We start from the raw sequence: 22,305 nt of genomic DNA, 5'->3' as shown, positions 1-22,305 counted from the left end.
AATCAATGTCAGTTAAAGACATTGAGGTTTTCTGTGTTACAGGAATCAGTATTAACTTTCTGATGACTTAGTAAAAACTGAAAACTGAAATGTATTTAGTATGTAGCTGCACATAGTTTGTACATCTATTTATTACTGTACTAATATTAGCGACTGAATATTAGATCCCTTTTGGTACTATTTGCTTTGGCAGTGTTTTCTTCTCTCCACTCCTGACAGTAAAACTGAAAAATTGGAGTTGGAGAGGGAAGAGGGGAGGTGAATAGAGGGAGGCGGTAGGTGAGAGCGTGTTAGAGAGAAATAACAGCTGAATAGTGGAGAGTGTGAGAAACAAAGAGGTGTCAAGATATTGGTGGGTGAGTAGGTGGCTTTGGCTTTGATTACTCTCAAATCCAGCTCAAGTACATGTGAAATGTAATGTTTTTTTTGTGTGTTACTGGATCACTTAGAGAGAGATGAAGCCGGGGGTGGTGGGGGCGTGTTTGCTGTACATTTGCCTGTGTATGTGTGCGTGTGTGTGTGTGTGTGTGTGCATGCTTGCTTGTTTCAGCTTGGCATTCAGTGTGTGAAAACTTTTGTGTGAGGCAAACTTAACAGAAGAAATTGGATGATATTTATTTAGAACTGAATTATATAATAATTTCTGCACTATTTTAACTCAACAAATTCCTGTTCTAGTACAGTGCAAAAGCAAGAAGTGTGATTAATTTTTCAGTCCCTCCCCCTACTATTGACAACAACTACAGAAGAAGAGTCTTGTTCTAAAGGCTCCTCCACATACAGATGAACACTACTGCCTTTGTTTGTCCGACTTTGAAAGATGCTTCTTGTCAAATGTTGCTTCATGGCAGTCTTTGTCAATTCATTGTTTTTGGAATTTCCAAACCTAAAATCAGGAAGTCATCTTTGAATCGCTAACAAAGTCATAAATATCAGTGGGGAATTTGGTCGAGTTCACAGGAACTGAGACATTTCACCTCAACGCATGATGTGCAACTCACAAAAGGTCACCTTTCCCTTTCCATCTTTATGGACCACAATGGAAACAAGCCTTTGGCCTTTATTGCGTTATTATCCTTAATGAGACAATAAATCTTTCTTCATATTACTAACAGTCTTCATTTATACTTCCATCCATTATTTACTGTGTGGAAATGTGGGGGAATACATTAAAAAGAAACAGAAATACAATGTTATATTACTTCTAAAGTAAACAAAAGTATTCATAAAGAACACGAGAACACAATCAAATTGAGGACTTCGACTGAGCAGATCGTAAAATAGAACAGATGAGGTGTAAAGTCAAAAATGAACTATTGCAGCACTTCAGTGCATTCAGTGTTGTATTTCAGCTAAAGGGGTGAATTAACAATTGTTGTTGTAACAGTTGTTACGAGGACCTGGAAATGTGTGAAACATTGTGACTTTAAAGATGTGCTGAAAATAATTTAATGAACAAATATAATATTGGACAACCCCGATTCCAAAAAACTCTACACATATAACATAAATATTACACATATAAAACTCTCCCTCTTCATCCCTGTGCTCCTCCCCTTTCTTCCTCCACGTTCTCTCTCTCTCTATCATACCCCTCCTCCCTCTCCCCTCCCCCCCAAAGGCTTTGTGTTTGATGTATCTTTAGAAACAGTCCTGGCTTTGCTATATTTAGGCCTGTGAGAAGCGTAGGAGGAGCCCAGAATAGTAGGCGAAGGGGGAGACGTGTCGCTGGTAAAAAATGAGGGAGGCATCGACCGGAGGTTTTAAATAGGGCTGTGACGCCTTAAACAGCTTGAGCCAGTCTCCATGGGAACAGCGGGAGGAGGCACGCAGGGGTTGTGATGCGCCCATTTATCTGGACATACAAACACACACACATACACACATACAGGGCTGTGCGTGTAGCTGGATGGTTGTAGCTGTCTGGCTGTTCCAGAGACAGACCATCACAAAGATACATACATGTGCATGTGCATGTAGTTGTGTGCATACATGTGTTGGAGAGACAGAAGGAGAGCGACACGCAGAGAGTTTGGACAGAACATGTAACTGTACCTTCTATTGCGTGGAGGTGCGTACACGTGAGATATCCCACAACCCTTTGCTCCTGATGGGAGGTGCCCACGTGAACCTGCAGTGGACCAGAGACAAACATGACATGATGTCACTACAGCGTGTTCAGACGAGCAACATCAAAAGCCACATCAGTGTGTTTGCTTATGTAAAGCGTGGCAGGTAACAACAGCGGCAATTAGATCATACAAGGCAAGGTGCAACTTTATTGATCCCTGTGGGGAAACAGAGTCATTACAGCAGTGATCTAATAACAACAGTTAGGGTGTGCTACATCAGAGCAGTGGGGCGAGAAAATGGATGAAAAATAAACATGAACACATTGCATTCATCAAAGGAAAATACACTTTTTGTTTTTAATTACGCTATGATTTGATCATGATTTATTTTTCTATTTTCTTCCATCTGTGCATTGAGAAACAGGGTAGCTGCTGTTTCAGAACTGCTGAATTTTGCTGATATCTGTGATGGTTGATTTTCTTTACATTTTTTTGACTGTTTTTTTTTTTAATGGTTTTCTACAGGGAAAAAGCAAAACATGATGACAAATGATAAAAAATTATGAGAATCTAAAAACGAAAAAGGCTACGAGGCTGAAACTCTCTGAACAGATTCCCCAAATTTCAGTGCTTCACATATTCAGGAGTGGCCATGATAGCGCCATGATAGCGCCATCATGTGGTGAGAAATCAGCAAACAAATCAATCACTACCACTTCCAGATACTACAGGCCAGAAAGCTGGTTCCACTGGTAGAAAGTCAAGAATGGCTTGTAAACAGCTTGTTGATATCTGTTAAAATTAAAGAGGTATTCATTTTTTAATGAGGGCGGCATAAATTCACTAAGATTTCACAAACTAATGGCTACAGAAGTGAAACTTGGCAGACAGCTGGCTCATGGTGAAAGGCTTCACAGCTGCAAGAGCTTTCAGCAATCACACTGCATTTTCCTCAGGAAATCTAATTTCTTATTTATAAGTAGTAAAATTTCGATCTAGTTTATTCAAAATCTATTTGTTTGCGCTCGTCTTCCTGTACACTGATTGAGCTCTGATAGGTGATTGCAGGCTGCAAGCAGCTGCAGCATTAGCATGTGTTTTGCTGCAGTTGTCTGATGTTGCTGAAAAAAGGCGAATGCAGCGAGCGCTGCTGGAGACCTGCTGTCGACTGTGAGCCCCATTGTCTCGACTGATCAGCGTCCAACATCCAGACACAGTGTTTGCCTCTTGTGTTCAGTTTCAGACATACGGCAGCACTTAGAGCAAACATTTTTTGGTGTGAATTATTAATATCTATTATGAAACAAATGTCAGGTGGGCTACAGAAATATCTAACTTTATAATTATGCCTCCATTTTTAGTGCGCAGGGCTCATTGCTGTGCTTCTCTGTGCCTCACAGAGATCACCTGTCAATCAAACAGTATGCAGGTTGGTCTTTCTTTTTGCACACATTAGACCTGCTTAGCATTAGCATGTTAGCATTGACATTGTGAGCATGTTAGCATGCGAGGTTAGCATTTAGCCTCATAGAACTGCTAGCATTTCTGGTTTAAGACTCTCAGTCTTGTTGTACAACACAGGATTTTAGACAGTACATATCTGGTAAACACTTGGTGATTAGTACCACAAATTTAAAGGCTTTCATCAAATAGAAATATTCTGAATTGCTGGTATACCAATATAACAAACCAGCAGCAAAAGATGGTCGCCCCAAAAATGCACTTTCCAACATAAAAATGTTGTTGATAATTATGTGTAGGAAGAAAAAATGTTGGACTTTCCCCCTTGACATTTGCAGTCTTGACATTTTCTGCTCATTATGAATGGTCTGCCGTGGTCCTAAGGGCATGGAACATTTTTCATCAGCAGGACAAAAATGGCAGCTATTGATCACTGTAAACAACAGGAAAATGTAGGTACAACTAATACAATCTGCAACAATGTCTGCTATTTTTATATCACTGCACTGAGTTGATGAAAAAATGCCATTTGTTTGGAGAGTTCATTCTTTATAGCTGTGTTTGTTAAAAATGTTCTGTCCAAGAGCTGCACTGTCTCAATCAGCGTGATCTAAACACGGAGCTGGAGATTTCATTTTATATATACTTATATATAGATAGACTTTTTTCAGTACTTTTTCCCTGACATCAATTTCTCAACTCCCAGAGCCGCGGAGTGAGAGCAAGGCTGAAATAAACTCATTCATCATCTCATTCGAGATTTAAGGAGACATCTTTAGCATCAGCGTCGAGCAGTCCTCAAGCAACACAGACACAAGACACGGAGCAAGGCTGAGGCTGGCATCGCTGAAGTGCCGGTGGGTGGATGCTGCCTGATCAGGAGGAGGAATAAAGGGTTTCAAAGAAAAGAGAGATGGTGATTGTGTGGTGGTTAGCTTAAAGTGTGAGGGTGTCTGGGCGGAGTAGATGTACAACAAGAGAGACAAGAGAGAATACACCCTGTCAGTGTACACACATATATACAGATATGTATGTATATATGTATGTGTGTGTGTGTGTGTGTGTGTGTGTGTGTGTGTGTATGTATATATATGCTAGTGGGCAATAGTAACTTCTCATGCTGTTTATCCAGTTAGTGAAAGCCCTTGCATCTGCTGCTCTAAAAGCTTGCTGTCTGGGCAGGTCTTTGCAGGTATAATCCTCTGACAAACAGGACAGTAGCACTTTCACTTTCAGCAGTTTTATTAATTTATTTTCTGTATTTCCCTGGAGAACAGCTGGCCGTTTTGTGTTGAGTTTGCATGGCCTCCTTGTGTCTGCGTGGGTCTCCAAAGCCATGCAGGTTAGGTAAACTGGCGACTGTAATTTTCACGGTGGTGAATGGTTGCCCATTTATGTGTGCTTGCCCTGTGATAGAAAGGTGGCCTGTCCAATATGTACTATGGCTGCCAGCTGAGATACACAGCAGGTGGTAGATAATGATAGTAATTGCAGATAATGGATGGATATATGGATGAAGAGGGGGAACAGGGTAGTAAATATGAGCAGTCACAGGCACGCATGCTGAACAAAGAACAGAGTGCCTGAAACTTCATCAACATAAGGTCTGAGGAGAAAGACACGACAGTGCCACTCTGATTGACTGACAGGTGCTCTCTGGGAAATGCAGTGTATGTATTTTTACATTTTTCACTATCAGATAAAGCCAGATAAATCTCCTTATCCAAGCAACTTGGACAGAACGAAGAGAATGCAAAGTGAATGCATCATAAACGCCTGTTGTATTCACCAACTTCTTTGTAAAATTATATGTCTGCACGATTCCAGAAAACATGGCTGAAAAGTGAAGAATAAAGTAGCGAGATGTGGCGGATGATTTGAAGTCATTACTTTAAAGCTGCATTAATTGATTTTTGTTTACTTGGAGGCAACATAACAAGCTATAAACACAACGATGACATATCATCCCATTATAAAGTTATTATGCAAAGCAAATCAGCGAATGGCTGCCTCACATGTCCACCAGACACGGAGCGACATTAGCATTCATTTGCCGCGTTGCCTTGAGATGAAAGTAAGTCGCAGTGCTTTTAGCTCTGTTTTAATATCCACCAACTGCTAAGGGTAAAATTTAGGGTGCCCTTGTCTCCACCCGTAGCTGTCACACTCTGAGGGTGGGATGCAATTCTGTTTTTGTGCCTCCACCTTCAGATCTGATTGCTGTTTTAATAAAAACTCTGGTACTGTCCTGTCTGTTGCTCTCACTGCATTAACCACAGCAGCACTTTCTGTTTGTTTGTGCTGTGGCCACCAAACAATATCTGTTTTCTGACCTCCACCTCTCCCTTGAGCACCTTCATATCTGTGACAGAAAAATTCCTTAACGTTAACGTACCATTGACCGACAGGCTCGTTTATATGCATCAACATTCATGAGATTCTTTGCATTGATAGTCAGTGGCATAGTTTTAGTGAGATTTTTATTTTCATTTCATTTTGTAAGTTAAACCATGGGTCTGGTCAAACATAGAAAAATAAGGACAAGTTTGTAAAAAATCGTAACTTCCTGTTACCTACATTGTCATATTTGGCAATGACTTACAAACATCCTTGTTGTGGGACGCTTCCATTCAGTCACATTAATGTGCATAATTTAAGATCAATTTATGTCTGCGGTAAAGAAGAAAGAACTCAGCATTTTTGTCTCTGGTGAATTACCCACAGTGTTAAAGCACCCCTCTGAGGAGGGGATTTTCATTGAGACAAATGGAAACTGATTACCAATAATGGAATGGATGTTTTGGCTTGGTATCTGTGTGTAGCTCGTAATGAAAAATCCTAAAAGCCACAATAAAGCATTAGCCTAATTAGCTTGGCTTTATTATCAAACACAAAGCTCACATTGTAGACTGAAGTACAGTAAATACACCTCAGTGCAACAGCCATACATTTATCTATGAAGATTTGAGGCACTGATTCAATTACTCTTAATGGAATGAGTGTTTTGTGAGTATGGATGGCAAGAAGGGCAGAAAAAGAAAGCTCAGATGATACATCAACTTTTCTAATAATGTTGCATAAGATGAGAGTCAGTGAAAATCCGTGAGACTGTGTTGGTTTTATGATAACAGCTGACACACTGCAGTGTCCACCTTATTTTCCACATTTCCATACATGATAATTATCACATCTTCAGTAATGCACATTTATTGCTGTCTTGCAGAATTGGATGAAAAGATTGATACCACTCTCAGGTCTGTCTGTTAGCTTAGCATAAAGATTGGAAGCAGGGGGCAGCAGCTGGCCTGGCTCTGAGTTAAAAATGCAGCCACCACCTCTAAAGCTCACACACTAATTAACACGCTAATATATTAGCGTGTTAATTAGTGTGAGGGATAGTTTGACACTTCCCAAAAAGCAAGAGTGTTCCCACTCTCCCACTCAGTTGACTCTAACTACTGTGTTTAAAATTGTAAAAGTAACATTAAAGCCCACATTCGTGTCTATTACATGAATGACCATCACTGCTTTTTACAACGCGTTTCTCATTTCGAGTAAATCTCACCACAGGGATCATTAAAGTTTCATCTAATCATCTCATCTTTTCTTTTTCCTCATCTCTCCGACTCTGGACTCATTCTTTCCCTTTCTGTTGCTCCTTCTCTCCTTATTCCTTCCCCTCTGCTCTTCTCTCTGTCTGCATTAATATTTCAGGCGCTTATCTATGCTTCGATAGGTGTGTGTGTGTGCCTTGAAAATGACAAGAGGCCTGAAGGGATTCTTATGAATGTGTGTACGCACTCATGCATACAAGAAAGAGTGGACTTTCAATGTGTTTATATTGTTTGTGGTCTATGCAGGAGATGAGGTTCAGATGATGCCAGCCCTAGTTGGAGTTCTGTGCAGTGACGAAGGAAAGCCTCACTGGAAGCATTGCATGCTGTTTTTTTTCCCTTTCTGCTCTGTATGAGTGAAAATGATAGAAAATTAAATTAACTTAAAAAAGAAAACAACAGATGAGTCAGAATCCAGGGTATGAGATGCTAAAGGACTTCCTCTCCTTATGGACAGAACTGAAATGAGCTGTGAGAGACGATTTCACACAGAAAGGCAACCAAACCAAGCTGAGTTCTGAAAGCCTAATTATGAAACCTCCAAGGCCGCTGTAACTAATTACCTTAACTTTACCATCAGACGAGGAGTCAGCCGATTTCACCTCACATTACTTGCATGACTTTGATCGTTTCACTCGAAAACCAAGCAGCCAAATTGTCGTGATGACAGACAGGCGGCAGAAAGCAGCAGGATGACAGATGAGCAGCGGTTTTGTTTTTCAGTCTTTCCAGATGAATAAAACCACTGACATTATTATATTTCAGTCTTTTCAGTGTGAGCTTGGCAGCAGTGTTATCTTTAGGGAATGCAATGTCGTCAAAGGGCATTTTGCTGCTGTAAATCCTATGCAGCGCTAAAGATTTGCTGAAGTCTGGATAGAATCCTGCCTGTAAAGCCTGACTCATTCTCAATCGTTCTTCACACTTGCATCCATTTCACTCTTTTCGCTTTTGTTACATACTATATACCACAGAGCTGCATGTCTTTTGGGCTAGTTCAAGTCCACTCTTGAGTCACTTGAGACAAATCAAGCCAGGTTACAAGTCAATCGACACAACTTTAAATCATGTCTCAAGTCAAGCAGGAAAGGCAGGTCATGAGTCAATTGAGACAAATTTAAGTTAAGCCTCAAGTCAACTGAGATCCATTCAATTCAAGTCTCAAGTCAGCTCATAAAAAAAACTTTTTGAGGGTCAGCATGTTCAGTTCAAATCCTGGTTCATTTGATACAAATCCTTGTCTTGAATTGACCAAGACAGGTTCAGTTCAAATCTTGAGTTAGTTGACAGAAGTTCAAAACAACTTTTGAGTTAGTGGAGACAAGTGGAGACAAAGTTCAAGTGGAGTCCAAAGTCAATCAAAACAAGTCCAGTTCAAGTCCTGAGCCAATCAGGAAGAGTCCAAGCCAAGTCCTAAAGTGTTGAGGGCAAGTCCAAGTCAAGTCTTCAGTTGTCAGGTCTTACAAGTTGAACTGAAAGACTTGTAAGTCTTTCTGATTTTCTGAAAAGATCATGTTTTGGCTTAAAATACCGTTTTGTTGCCACCAACACGGGCTGCTACCTGGTCTGCTGCTTGGCAATCGTCACGGAAGTTGTCTTGTTAAGCTGTCATAACATAAATGTAAAAGAAGAATAGATGGTCTGACTGAAAGGAGCCATGCTGCTAAAAGGAAAAAGAGACTGTATTTTGGGGCCGAGACCTGTGTCGTGTACTGGTAGCTTGATCAGTGCTTGATTAAGTGCAGCACTGAGAAACAGGTTGAAATCCCTTTGGCCCTGAATAGGAAAGCAATTTGTGTCAATAAATTGAGTTGACCTCGATAGTGGATAGAGGTCCTTTTGGTCATTAAAGGCCAGGGGTGATGTGGAGAATTCTGCCATTGATTTCCATTCTTTCCAATCTAGATTTGAGTGTGCCCCTGTTTTGAAGCCTAATCTGCAGTAATGAATTCAAACAGTGTTTTTACACACAGACAAATACACACAAGCACACGACTTTCCAACCATGCACTTAGTAGTTTGAAATAATTATAAGAGGGGATAAATGTTGAGACTGAAAGGCTTTAATTATGGAGCCAGAGCTGGCTCTCTCTTTAGGGAAAGATTTTTTAATTAATACTCTATCTCTCCCTCTCTCTCTCCCTCTCTCTCTCTCTCCCTCTCTCTCTAGTGCGTCACTTCTCCACAAGACACAATTCAGATTTATGTTGCTGACCTGCCGCTGCTCTCCAGGTAAATACATCCATTGGGAAATTATGAGAATATGTGTGTGCCTGGAGTTAGATTTGGTAGAGACTAAATTCAGATGAGATGAACAGTATTTAAATTGCTTAGAATTGAAATAAACCAATCGAGGAACATCAACTTATATGGCTGGAGGCACATTGTGGACATTATAGGCTTATTTTGTTCAAAATTCAGTTCATTGTAATAATAAACACAAGCCGTGTGCAAGATACTTTAACCCAAAGTGACCGAGATTGAAGTAACATAAAAAAAATAAAGTGACCCTCATGATAAAACACATCATAAAAACCTGTCAGTGTATTAGATAGTGATAGAAATGAGGATACTCTCAGACCAACCCTTCTGCCAGACAAAAACATCAATATATTGCCTGGTTATGCAAAAGCCAGAACAATGTTCAATAATCTCATGACAATGCATTTAAAAATTCCCACTTTCTTCATGTCTGCACACGCTACTTGGTACATGGTACATCTGATTAAGGTTATGGGAAGGTTAAGGTTGATTTATGGTTGGGTAACTGAAACACATGGTTAAGGTTAGGGAAAGGTCATGGTTACAGTTAAAACGAACGCTAATTGCAGGTCTGTGATGGGAATCAAGCTATGGTCTCCTGCAGGCAAGTCAGATGTGCTACTTCGTCAGTCACCACCCTGACTCCACACTCTCAGCTTTCACTTCACTGTAGACACTCTACTTTCTGCGTTGGCAGTGAATGTTGGCATTGGAGATTAATCTTGAGGAGAGAAATCACTGATTTCTAAAGATACTATGATCTTTTGATAATAGTTAATGGTTGATCCCTTGGGCAAAATAGTTGACTTGAACTCACACAAACTGGATGACAGTGTAATATAATACAATGCTGAAATGTCAAGTTTCAGCAAATGTTTGATTTAGTTAAAAGGACATTTTGTAACAACTTTGCAAGTCTTTACATTATAGTTTTTGGTCATTTCAGTCTTACTTAAGTAATCCATGTGGATTTTTTATATAATCAGTGTCAATTCTGAGTCACAATAGCCTTGAAAATGAATTCATAAAACCTGTGGCAAGGAACTACACAAAAACTGTGTGGACGTTCAAGACAAAGTCTGTTTGGCAGAAATATGCAGAATTACTCTCCTTCAAATATATAAAGCTGTGCATAGACATGGTTCTGCTCTATAAATCTCTGCCTTTATGAAATTGTGCAAATGTGAGCCTGGCCTCCACTTCCATGTGGATGTAGACACACCCTTCATTAACTGTTGATGCTATCAACGTTAATGAACTATAACTATGATGGATGAACAGACAAAGACAAGAGATGAAAGATGGAGTCACAGCACAGACTGCAATGTTTTCACTGACAGGTGATGTCTGGATAAAGTGGAAAATCACCACAGTAATGGCTGCTTAGTACCAAACAACACAAAATTGGAAAAGGAAGAATTTTAAGGATCATCACAGCAGCAATGACTTCTGACTGAGCATCCTTGTTTGCGTTTGATATGAAAGAGCAAACACAGTATCCAGTAGCTGCGAAGACAAACGCAGCGTGAACATCAGGTACATCAAATGAACAGCATCTAATGAGATGCATCCCAGCTGGCAGCGAAGCGAGCCGGAGCGTCTAGCAGTAATGAGTGAGAATGACCAAAGGTGCATGGAGGGGAAGCAAGGGTTCACATCAAGATGCTGCCTTGGAACGTGGCCAAGATGTCTGGAGGACGGAGAGGGGTGAGGAAAGAACAGCAGGCACATCAAAGCCCGCAGCTGACTGAGAGACATGGGTTATAGGGAAGGGCTCGCAAAAGCCAATGCTGAGTGCTGTTACATTGATGAGAACAAGAACATACAGTTGAAACAGAGCGTACAGGAGTAAGAAATAAACAGTGTAGCTCTTAGAGTTCCTTCAGTATTGATGGCTGAGAGCATGGCACACAAAATGGCTCTTAACAGCGTCTCAAATGTCCATTTGAACTCTGACAAGTTTAATTAACTTGCTTGGGAATTTGATAGCAATGCAGTTCAAAGTCAGACAACAATGACCCATGAAGACATTTCCCAATCTGTGTCAGCTTGTGGAGGCATTGGAGTTGGACAACAAACTGAGTTTATGGAATTACTGGCTTTAAGATCGTCTTGTCAGCCTTAATTTACTCTCATATCAATTTTAGAAAAATATATTCCTGACTCTCATATAATTGAATTGACAATAGCTTCAAAAACATAGGGTGTCATATCATTGGGTAAATGTGACTTATGATGTAGATTTTAGCTCGTACTGTGTCATTTTGCCACTCATGGCGTGGTTACATGCAATTTGGACAATGTCAGGTCAAAATGATTTGCTGAACACACTACCTAATGAAAGAGGAAGAAGAAACTGTATATCTAAACAACCTTCCAAAATTAACCAATGAGCATTTCAGAAACGACATTTCTGAAGCATTTATGTGTATATGCAACATGTATGCAACATGCTGCATGTAACAACATACACATGGAACAGCTGTGGGAAGCACTAGAGCACAGAATGTCATTTTGAAACTTGGATAGCTGAGCATGCCAATTCTTCAAGTTTTCTTGACGAGCCGAAGACCAACAATTTTACAGGAAAGGCGGCAGACATAACAATCATGCTGGATTGGGAATCATAATTTAGCTTCAGTCCTAACTGACTAGTCTTTGTTTAGCATTTGTTTGGTTTCCTTCTCTGTTAGTTTGAAGTATAAGCAGTTTGCATTGGCATTTACCTGCCAGCTGGCTGACAGCCAGCTTGTCAGGGGGACCTGGAGTGACCTCATGTACAAGGAGGTGGTGAAATAGGGATGTGAGGGCAGCTTGTAAACTGCAGTGACAGTCAGCAGGCAGCAGGGTTAACAGGATGAGACTGTCAGCGTGCAAGCTGTGATGGAATGTGCCTTTATTAGATCTGCTATATGTAGGGGCATGTACGGACACAAACAACACAAACACGTACAGGGACCCATCATCAGCATCAGGTCACATAAAACGGATTCGTCCCAGCAGGACCTGGATCAGATTCAGACTCACGTCCTGACAATCAGGGTTCGTGGCTGATTAATGAGCTCACAGACTGTCAACACTCATCAAGGGGGCATACACGCATGCAGGTACACACACACACACACACAGACACACAGACACACACACACACAGACACACACACACACACACACACACACACACACACACACACACACACACACACACACACTCACACAAACAACACACAACTGCTGCTTGTGTCATCACTGATTAATTGCGCATTGTCAGCTTTATTGTGTTTATTCTGTTGGGAGTAACTGGAACAACTCTTAAGTCTCCTTAAATAACAATTTTGTGTGCAAGATCCTCAGTGTCAAGTATAAAGCCAGTCACCACTGGAGCAACACATTTTAATAAAAGCAAAATGTCACACTAGTCTACAGGTCCTACATCATGAGAACCATTAGTTTTCACCCAGGTCAAAACCACAATTATATATATATTTTTTACTTCTGTATTTGGATGTTATACATTAAACCAAATAAATTGAACCACATCACTGCAAAAACTTAGTGGTGAACCACACCCACCAGGCACAACTGAGCAAACCAATCAATCACAGTAACTCCAAATAACTGTAAATAAAGCTGTGGTAAGCCAGTATGAATGATTATTATACAGTAACGGATTTAATCTATTTATGTATTTTAAATTTAAGAGCAATCTTAGTGGGAAAAATAAAACATCTGTCACATCAATTCCAAAATTTAACAGTGTTTTCAAGGCTTTCAACATCATATTTGGCAAAAACTGCAGATGCCTTTTAGCCATGCAAGGGATGGCTTTATGGTTGGCAATGTTGGTCTAGTAATTCAACAACTTTGAGATGGCTTGCCATTAAATTTGGTAGGAATATTCTTGGTGCCTCAGACAATAAATCCAGATGCTTTGTTGATCCTCTGACTTTTCATCTAGTGCCATCATCAGGTCAAAATTTGAAGTCGTTCAATTCTGTGGCCAACAGTCTCAGCTGCACTTTGTGTTTTGTGTTAATTTGCATATGAACATCATTTTAGCACTGTCATTGTGAGCATCTTAGCATGCTGATGTTGAATTTTAGCTCAAAGCACCGCCATGCTCCAACACTCCTGCCGCTGCTAATGCAATTGTAATGTGGATTAAAGGTTTAAGTCATGTGTCACGCCATTTATCTAGTAAAAATGGCAAACATTTGCTTTCCTTCCATATGAAGATTTGCTGCTTGTAAAGTGAAAATCTTTTTCTGTTGAACAGTCGGTAAGACAAAACAAAGCAGTTTGAGGGCATCACCTGGACTCTGGGAAGTTGTGATGGGTATTTTCACTTTTAGCAAACACTTCATCTTATTATGAATCAGCTAATTTAAAAGAATCATCAAGAGATTCAGCAATAATGACTATGATAATTAGTTACTGCTTGAAACAGAATAACAGTATATTTACTTATACACAATCTGCTGTTCTCTGACTGACTAATTTTGGGTGGCCCAGTCACCTCAACTGTGAAATCACACGAGAACTGAGAATCTGGGAATGGAGAGTCGGTGGATACGAGTGCACTGAATTATACCCAACAGATATATTTTGATAACTGCGTGGCATCCCAATGGCTACACCTAAAAAAAAAATCCCTTTCCAGATGTTGATATGAGAAAGCTTTTGAAAAACTGCAATTACATCTGAACACATTTATACAGAAAGCCAACATTTAAACATTTAAGAAGAACTTTTCAGTTGAAGATTATTGCAGAAGCCACGTTCTGGTGTTTATCATTACTGCCTTTCAATATAAAAACATATGCGTAATTATGCTAAGCTCTTAGCAAAGATATAAGGCTGATGACTGTGACATATATATTTTTTTTCTTTTTGATGTGGATGTGATGTGGAAAGGTTGGGAGTGTTCTGTAATTACTGTGGTGGGTGCACTCACCACAATGGCAGATGTGTAAATGTGCGAATGGATGTGGGTGTAAGTAAGTGTATTTATCAAGTACTGTCTGTAATCTACATCGATTCTCCATCGCTGCAACACTGTGCAGCAAACATGTCCTGAGTGGTATTGGTGTGAGCATCAAATGGGTTAAGAAATGGAGCATATTAACATACTGGTGTCTGTAAGTTTTTGCAGCAGGAAGAAAATCAGAAGTGTGAAATGTTTTGTAATGTTTTGCAATATGATGCCTTTGCTGTACTACAGAGACCTACGGTAATTAATGCAGACAGCTGGAAGGTCATTTTAAGTCTGACTCGCTTTCACACTCTCTTTCACACTCACACTCTCTTTCACAAATGTATAATAAGATAATTTAGTATAAATAGATTTAATGGGCAGATTCAATTACCGCCTTGCCAAAGTTACAGATAGCGGCGTCAGAGATGACAAGATGAGCCTTCGACTGAAACGGCACCAAGCAGCGATCAGAGCAGAGACACATTGCTGCTGCAGGAAAAGCGGAAAATTAAGCCCCAAGTGACATTTACTTTTAATTCAGGTCAGTCTGAAATGAAATGAGATACTGAAAAAATGATATTTTCGCTGTTAGATCCGCAATGTGAAAAGGAAGAGTTTCTGACTTAAAAAATGATTGCAACAACAGTACAGAACAGAACAGAACAGAACAGAACAGAAAAACAGTAAGGAGTCAAATTTGTCTCATTCTTTTGAGTAAAAATCATGCAGTCTCGTAATTCGCTTTCTTGCTTTGAATTAGAGTTTTGTCCTCACCAACCTCACCGTGATGACTAAACTCAACAAGTTTTGTGGATTTTGTGAATCAGTACAGTAAAGACAAAAAGAACAAGAGATGAAGATAGTAAAGTTTCTGACCTTGGCAAACAGCGCTCCCTTGGCAGCGAGTGCGTCCTCCCCTCTCCCATTGGGGTAACACTCATACCGTGCATCCAGGATTGGGTAGCGGCTGGCCAGCAGCAGTCCACTGTTCAAGAATTTGAACCTGGAGCAGCAGCCTTTCCAGCCATACCGCCCAACATCACTCAGCACATAAGGGAAGTAGCGATGCAACTGCCGCCGCAATCTAGTCGTTGCTCCGTGGTCAAACACTTCCTGTAGAGCCAGGAAGTCCAAATTGGCAGGGAAAAAGGCAGAGATCTCGTGGTCAAATGTCTCATCTCCGTGGCGGCGTTTTCGACCAGGGCGCTTAAAGATTGACGTGCGAGGAACGTGGGAGAGAGTATTGTTGGAGGATATCCCTACTGCGCTGTCATTTCCATGGTAACGAGCAAGGGATTCCCTGGAGGCAGTCATGCTGCCCGTGTCTCCCCCTGCCTGCTCCCCAGGCCGATGGTTCCCTGTTTCGGCCTCCTCCTCCTGGGGGTCCGGTTCTGGGGCGCTGATGCTGATTTGAACCCCTGAGGTGTGAAGTGGGCAGTCTGGGGATGGTTTTGGCTGGGTCCCTTCCCCATGCATGGGACAGTCATGGTGGCCTTGGCCATTCGGAGCCCCTGTGGAATGCATGGGGCAGTCTGAAGCCTCCCCTGAGGTGTGAACGGGACAGTCTGAGCTGTTGTTAGTCCCTGCAGGGTGGAGGGGGCAGTCTGCTGTTGTGTCTGCTCGGTCTGAGTGAAGGGGACATTCAGAAGAGCTCTGGTCTCCTGCAGGGGGGTGAACGGGGCAGTTGATGGCACCTGAGGGGTGAATCGGGCACTCAGTGAGGGGTTCAGTTTCAGTGTCAGCTGGGCCATTGGTGGTGTGTGTTTGGTCTGGACGGTGGTCCAAAGAGGAGGTACGGCGGAAACCTGTGGCGAGGCTGCTGAAAGATGCCGCACTGGTGAATGGAGCAAACAGAAAGAATATATTTGTTTGACTGATATTTAGAATAATGTTGAAGAATTTATGCTTTTACTGCTGCTAACACAAAAGCAGAAGGAGCCCAGAAGCAAGTGTCCTCACCTGATGGAAGTGTTGGTCGGCGAGTCGATGTAGATTTTAATCTGAGGCCGGCTGGCACCGTTGCGGATCCTCTTCCCCACCTCCCGGGCTCTTCTGTGGGTGTCTGACAGGTTGTTGAACCTGGCCAGGGAGTCAGGCAGCAGGCATACGTTGGCACTGCAGAAACAGAAACTTCTGCCTTGTGGTCTCCATTCTCCAATCCCAACACCTCCTGGCCCAGCCTGGCCCTGCTCGGCCTGGTGTTTGTCTGGTCTGCACAAGGTTAGAAACAAAACACCACATCAAGTCAAACAGAAGTTCTGGAGCTCCTAAATACCCCCCATTGTGTATTGTCTGACATTTTAGAAAATACGCTTATTCATTATTCTTTCTGAGGGTTAGATTAGAAGACAGATACCACTCTGATGTCTGTATACTAACTATGAAGATAAAGTCAGCAGCCAATTATCTTCACTTAGTCTTAGCAACGACTATAAGCGGGGCAAAAAAGCTTGCCTGCCTCTGTCCAAAGGTAAGGACATTCGTCTAACTGCATCTCTATAGCTTACAAGTTGATCTTTAATCTGTACAAAAATTGGGATGTTCAAACAACAATTTTTTACGAGGTGTTATATGCCGGAAACCTTTCTTGGGCTGGCCACTAACTTCATGGAGTCTTTGCCTGGCAAACTCACAAAATATTTCCTCAACAAATAGTTCCAGAGCCAGGCTAGCTGTTTCCCCCTAGTTCCAGTCTATATGCTAAGCAAATGTAATCAGCTTCATATTAAGCATAATCCCCAAATTATTGAACTGCTGTATGTCAGCATATTTGTCTGACATAGACGGTACGACAAAAACTGAAAGCAGTGTGGTGTGAAGGTAGTTTCAAGGTTTCCCCTGATTAACAAACAGGTTTACGTGGTAACTGGATGCGATCAGCTGCTCTGTGAGGAAAGCTGTATCATAAATATCCAGTTTCATTAAGTTCATATCACCTTGAGTGGTTGCCTTGATAGAACGTGATCTTTCTATACAAGCCTTCAGAAGCTCCCCAATGTCTTAGCATCTCTTTGACTTACAGTGACCTGTATGTAATGAAAACATGACAGCATAGTTATCTGCTTTATTAGTTCAAATCAAAATTTGCAGACTGGTCTTATTGAAACTAGTGGAGAAGCCTGATCAGACTCCCACAGTCATGTTGTGAGATGGGGCAGAAAAATTAAATTAACTGTTCGAATTCAATAATCCTGTTTGTATTGTCTGCACTAGCTAACAATAATGGTCATAGAAGACTTTATTTTTCCAGGTTGCTTCATTCTTATCTTCATATATTTGTCTGTCGTTGTACGTTATCCTTATCACCAAAATGTTATTTTCATTTCATTATATATTTGTACTCTTATATAACTCTGCTCCTTCTGCTTTTGTGCTCCTGCACTCTACTCACTCACTCCGAGGATCACTGCTCTTTGATCTTATGAAAAAGATGGTAACAATGAAATTCAATAAAACATTACTACATTAATGTTGGAGCAGCAGCAGAATTACTGGAATCATACACAGATGAATAAAGCAAGCTATATCACATTTTACATTATGTGCCATTAGGATCTGCTGACTTACGGGAAAACAGAGCTGCTTTCCCACAGCTAACACAGCCAAATACTGTATTTCAAAGTTTGTGGTTATGGTGGCACTTGGGTGGCTGTTTGGATAACCAAACACCCACTGAGAAGTGGTACAGCCTGGCAGCTGGAAGCCAGACCAATGAGCAAACTACTTAGAGGAGATAATGACTCCATTTTCTGCCTCTTGAATTCGCCAAACCTTGTGAACAACTGGCACTGCAGATATAAAATGAAACATGACCATGACGGCCTATTTGTCACCTCAAATTGATTCAGGGAGTCATTTTGATGTATGCTTTAGGGGAAACTTGACAAAGAAACAGACAAATTTAAAATGCTTCCTTGTTGTAGTTCCTGTGTCTTTCTTGACAAATGAATCCAAAATTGATCCAGAATTTGAAATTGATTTTGTGTAAACTGCTGAGTGTGTGATAGAGTTTCTAGGAAGGATAAATTTAATTTTCATCTTCCCATTAGTGGTGCAGGCAAAACAATTTTGAACTTGTAATTAGAGGTTATGACAAAAAAGTACAGTTGCGAGTTCTCATTTGCACTTGTAGCTTTGATGAGATATTTAGATAGTGAAAAAACTGGCACTTAAAACACAAGACATGTTTAATTTATCAATATTTAACTAAAACTACAATGTTTCCCCCGTCCTATAACTGGAGAGTGGTTTGTGTCCCACCATTCCGCCAATCCAAATTCCTCCAACCCCCATTACTCCCCCTGCTACTTTATTTTGAAATCTAACACACTAACTTTTGCATCAGGCCTAAAAAGAAGCACAAATCATTGTCACCAAGTTGTGATGCCAAGAATGACAAGAGATTGGTGCATGGTTGCGAATCTCCAGAGAAGTCAGTTCAGAATTCTGAAGTATTTGACTGATTTGCTGTTTGGTGTTGCTAATAAAGTACCTGGACTGCTACCTCGGCATTTGTATTTCATGCTTTTGATGTTGATGTCTTAGATAGAATAGAATAGAATAGAAATGAATACTTACATTTTTGCTCTAAACACATGATTGTGTTGTCATTTGCACCAACATTATAGTTTACAATGTGATTATGCATGTGAAGCCTAACCCTTCCATTCATTGTGTCCACTGTGGGCATGTTGAAATTTAGTTTGTGTGTCACAGCCTGTAGAAACATTTTCCAAAAGTGCCATTATCAGTGTATTGTCTCCTTCAATGCCTCTTTAATATGCACCAATGACTGTCTCATTTCACACAGTTATCTGACTTTTCAGGTCAGCACTGTGAGGACAGTCACCAGTGAAGGAGGCTGAGCAGGTCATTGGGGCTGCCCGAGGCTACAGATAAATACTCGTGCCTCCCTGTTAAGTCTTCCTCCCTGCTATGGTGACCAGGTGTCCTGCTTAATGCAGGACTGCACAGCATTTTTATCCCTAGTTCTGTGTTTAGTTTCACATGGGGGGAATATGACATGAAGCCAGAGTAGATGTAAGTCTCTGGAGAAACGTGAGGCTGAAAAAAGTCATGTGGTCGTAGAAAAGCTGAGGCCATAGTTACACCCTGACTTTTATGAGTATAGAGAGTCATCTGCTACCAAACACAATGTTCACTGCCGATAATGCAAATTTAAATTACAGCAAAAGCAATTCTGTTTTGCAGAAGCTAAAAGCAGACAACAGTGGCATCATTCAGGAAAACTGCATGGCCTACATAGTGCACAGCCTGTTGGACATTGACATTGTGTCCACAGTGAACAAAATGTGTCACTTCCTCAAAAAGTAAAGAGGAATGGAAAGCTGTGTTTGCATTTTTTGACCAAGATTATTAGACTGTACTGAGACACGTACCCAAAAGATAGTACAATTTTTGGCCCACTGCCAAGCTACATGACAGCTGGATAGCTATCAAGAGTTACTTCTCATCGTTGAGAGAGGATCAGTGCCCCTAATCACTGTGGCAGCTATTTGAAAAGGATCAGGACAGTGATGAGCAACCCCTATAGCTATAGATCTACCTGTCCTTCCTCAGTAATGTGCTGAAGATCTTCCATAATGTTGTGCTGCTGCTGGACTGAGAGGACAAGGCCGTCTGTGAGCCACATGAGATTATGTTCACTCTCAAGACCAAGCTCCAACAACGACAGATGGATTCCTTCTGTGCAACGGAGACTAGTGCTATCCTCCAACAGCTTCCACCAACAGACAGCAGCAATCAAATATGATCTTTCCAGTTTGTACCGGGCAGCATGCAACAGTCTTGAAAAGTGGTGTGACTTCTCGGACAACTACCAGAAGAATATTGCAAGCTTGGCGCTGAAGAGCAAGTTGACATTCTCATCTGTGATATGGTGGAGGTCCTCTAGATAAGGGGGGCACTGGACATGTATGATCTGTATACTGTGTTTGCCATAGAAGCAGAAAAGTGATCAGTCTCGCCTCAAGGCAAAAACACATCAAATATAACTCCTGCTGCATCCGTTCTCTACAGCATTCCCGTTGCTAATGCTTCAGTGGAGACAGTGTGTTCCTCATGACAGCAGCGTGGACCGACTAATGGAACCGGTGCTCTGTAGATCTTACCAAGTGTGAAATTCAAATCAAGAAAAACTTTGTCAGTTGTAAGGAATTCTACACCTATGCACTTAAGGAAAAGGCTAAACAAGAAATATAAAATCAAGATACCTAACACCTATGGTAAGATCAGCCCTGTTTAGAATATACAGTAAAACATCATGGGCCTCCAGCGTGGTGCTAGATTTTATTACTAGGCTGGTGTTATTCTTGTGTTTCAGCCTGGTGCTTTCCATGGTGCTGGAAGTGCGTAGCCTCTGTGAGCCTGCCAGCAGTGAAGGACAAAAAGATTTACTTTAGTTTTTATTCCCTCCTCATCGGTTTTGATTTGCATTTATCTGGTTTTAGTCATTTTGTGCCTAATTTGGAATAAAATTGGAGTTAGGAGGATGAACTGAAAGACTTGAGGTGAACAATGCCTGCTGCTTTGGTTAAATATATGCTTCAGTTTAAAGTTCAGTATATACTGTTTCTCGCCATGTGTTCATAGCTGCTGTTGGAGGAAATTCGGTCGCTTCAGATATATGAGTGGGAAAACCCACTGAGTCAAATTCTATTTAATTTAAAGATGGATAAAGTGCATATGAGCACTTTTAACGCATAGGAAAGTTCCAAATGTATTACTTTTCTTTTTTGGATATACTACCCCGGGCTCGCTCTCAATTTTTTGTGCCATATATCTTCTTTTAAAGCTCCAGCAGTATACTTGGAAGCCCTGACTTGAATCCATGTCAGCAACCTGTCTGATGTGTTTTATTGTTTAGTCAGATTCAGTGCTGATGAAAAGAGGCACTGTACTTTCAACAGTTATTAGCACTGAAAAAGGGAGTACTTGAGTGCAAGCAGACTATTGCACAACACCATAAGAAAAGTGAAATTTGAGCTTCCTTTCATGCTTACTGTATTTACTTAGTGTCAGAGTTTGGAAAGTTGCATTCAAATAAAATTGTTTGGTGAAGTCCTTCACACACTAAAGGCATAACCTGTAAACTGCAGAGTCTATTGTGTGCAGCTGAATCAACCAAAACATAGAGACATTACAAGCTAAGGGGCAGAACAGAGATGTTTGTTGTTTTTTTTTTTTTTTTTTTTTTTTAAGTTAGATAGACATTATATCTACATTTTAGACTACCTCTCAGCACTGGTTACATGTCCCACATTGTCCCACTTGTCATTATCTTAGCATTTATGTACGCCATCTTATTCATACATGGTCTTGGTTATGTACGTGCAATTTCAAATTCAGTAAGTGCATAAAAACTGTATTAGAAATATTTACTTTTTGGTAAGTGCAGTGAGAAGAATCGAATGAGATGAAAGAGGTCATTGGAGCCACCTGAGGCTACAGGTAATAACTCACACTTCCTATTTAACCCCTGCATCGACTGACTCAACTGTAGCCATAGAATACAGTTTGATTGGTGGATAATTAACTGCTTTGTGTGTCTCATTTCAAACAACTATCTGGCCTTTTAGCTGAGCGCTGTGAGGACAATCATCAGAGAATGAGGCTCACCAGGTCACTGGAGCCAGAGGCCGCAGGTTATTAATCACACAATCATACTTTCCTACTGACTTCGTTTATGCATGGTGCCCATTTTCGTGGTCCCATACAAATAGAAAAATCATCATTTGGTCAGTTAATCTTTGTTGAGCCATGGCTACCTTTCAATATTCACCCCAAAAAGGATTTCCATGTACCACATCAAATAAAAACAAAACAAAACAAAGCAAAACATGAAGTTCACAATGATTAGTTCATTAACAATACCAATTGACATTAAGTGCTAACTTGTGGCC

General features: G+C 40.8%; 1 protein-coding gene across 1 annotated transcript in view; it reads right to left on the bottom strand.

Annotated features, from left to right (window-relative positions):
• The window catches only part of smpd3 (sphingomyelin phosphodiesterase 3), a 71,220-nt gene that overhangs the window by 11,263 nt on the left and 37,652 nt on the right, over positions 1–22,305 (bottom strand). The window contains exons 3-5 of the mRNA XM_076733139.1: positions 16,343–16,594; positions 15,260–16,217; positions 2,056–2,131 (exon numbers count right to left, since the gene is read on the bottom strand). Coding sequence (XP_076589254.1) covers positions 2,056–2,131; positions 15,260–16,217; positions 16,343–16,594 — 1,286 coding nt within the window. The remainder of the gene's footprint in view (positions 1–2,055; positions 2,132–15,259; positions 16,218–16,342; positions 16,595–22,305) is intronic.

This window comes from Chaetodon auriga, chromosome 6 (assembly GCF_051107435.1).
Source record: "Chaetodon auriga isolate fChaAug3 chromosome 6, fChaAug3.hap1, whole genome shotgun sequence".
Classification (NCBI taxonomy): Eukaryota; Metazoa; Chordata; class Actinopteri; order Chaetodontiformes; family Chaetodontidae; genus Chaetodon; species Chaetodon auriga.
The sequence above is the reverse complement of the archived record's forward strand: the minus strand, read 5'-3'. Positions and strand labels throughout refer to the sequence as shown.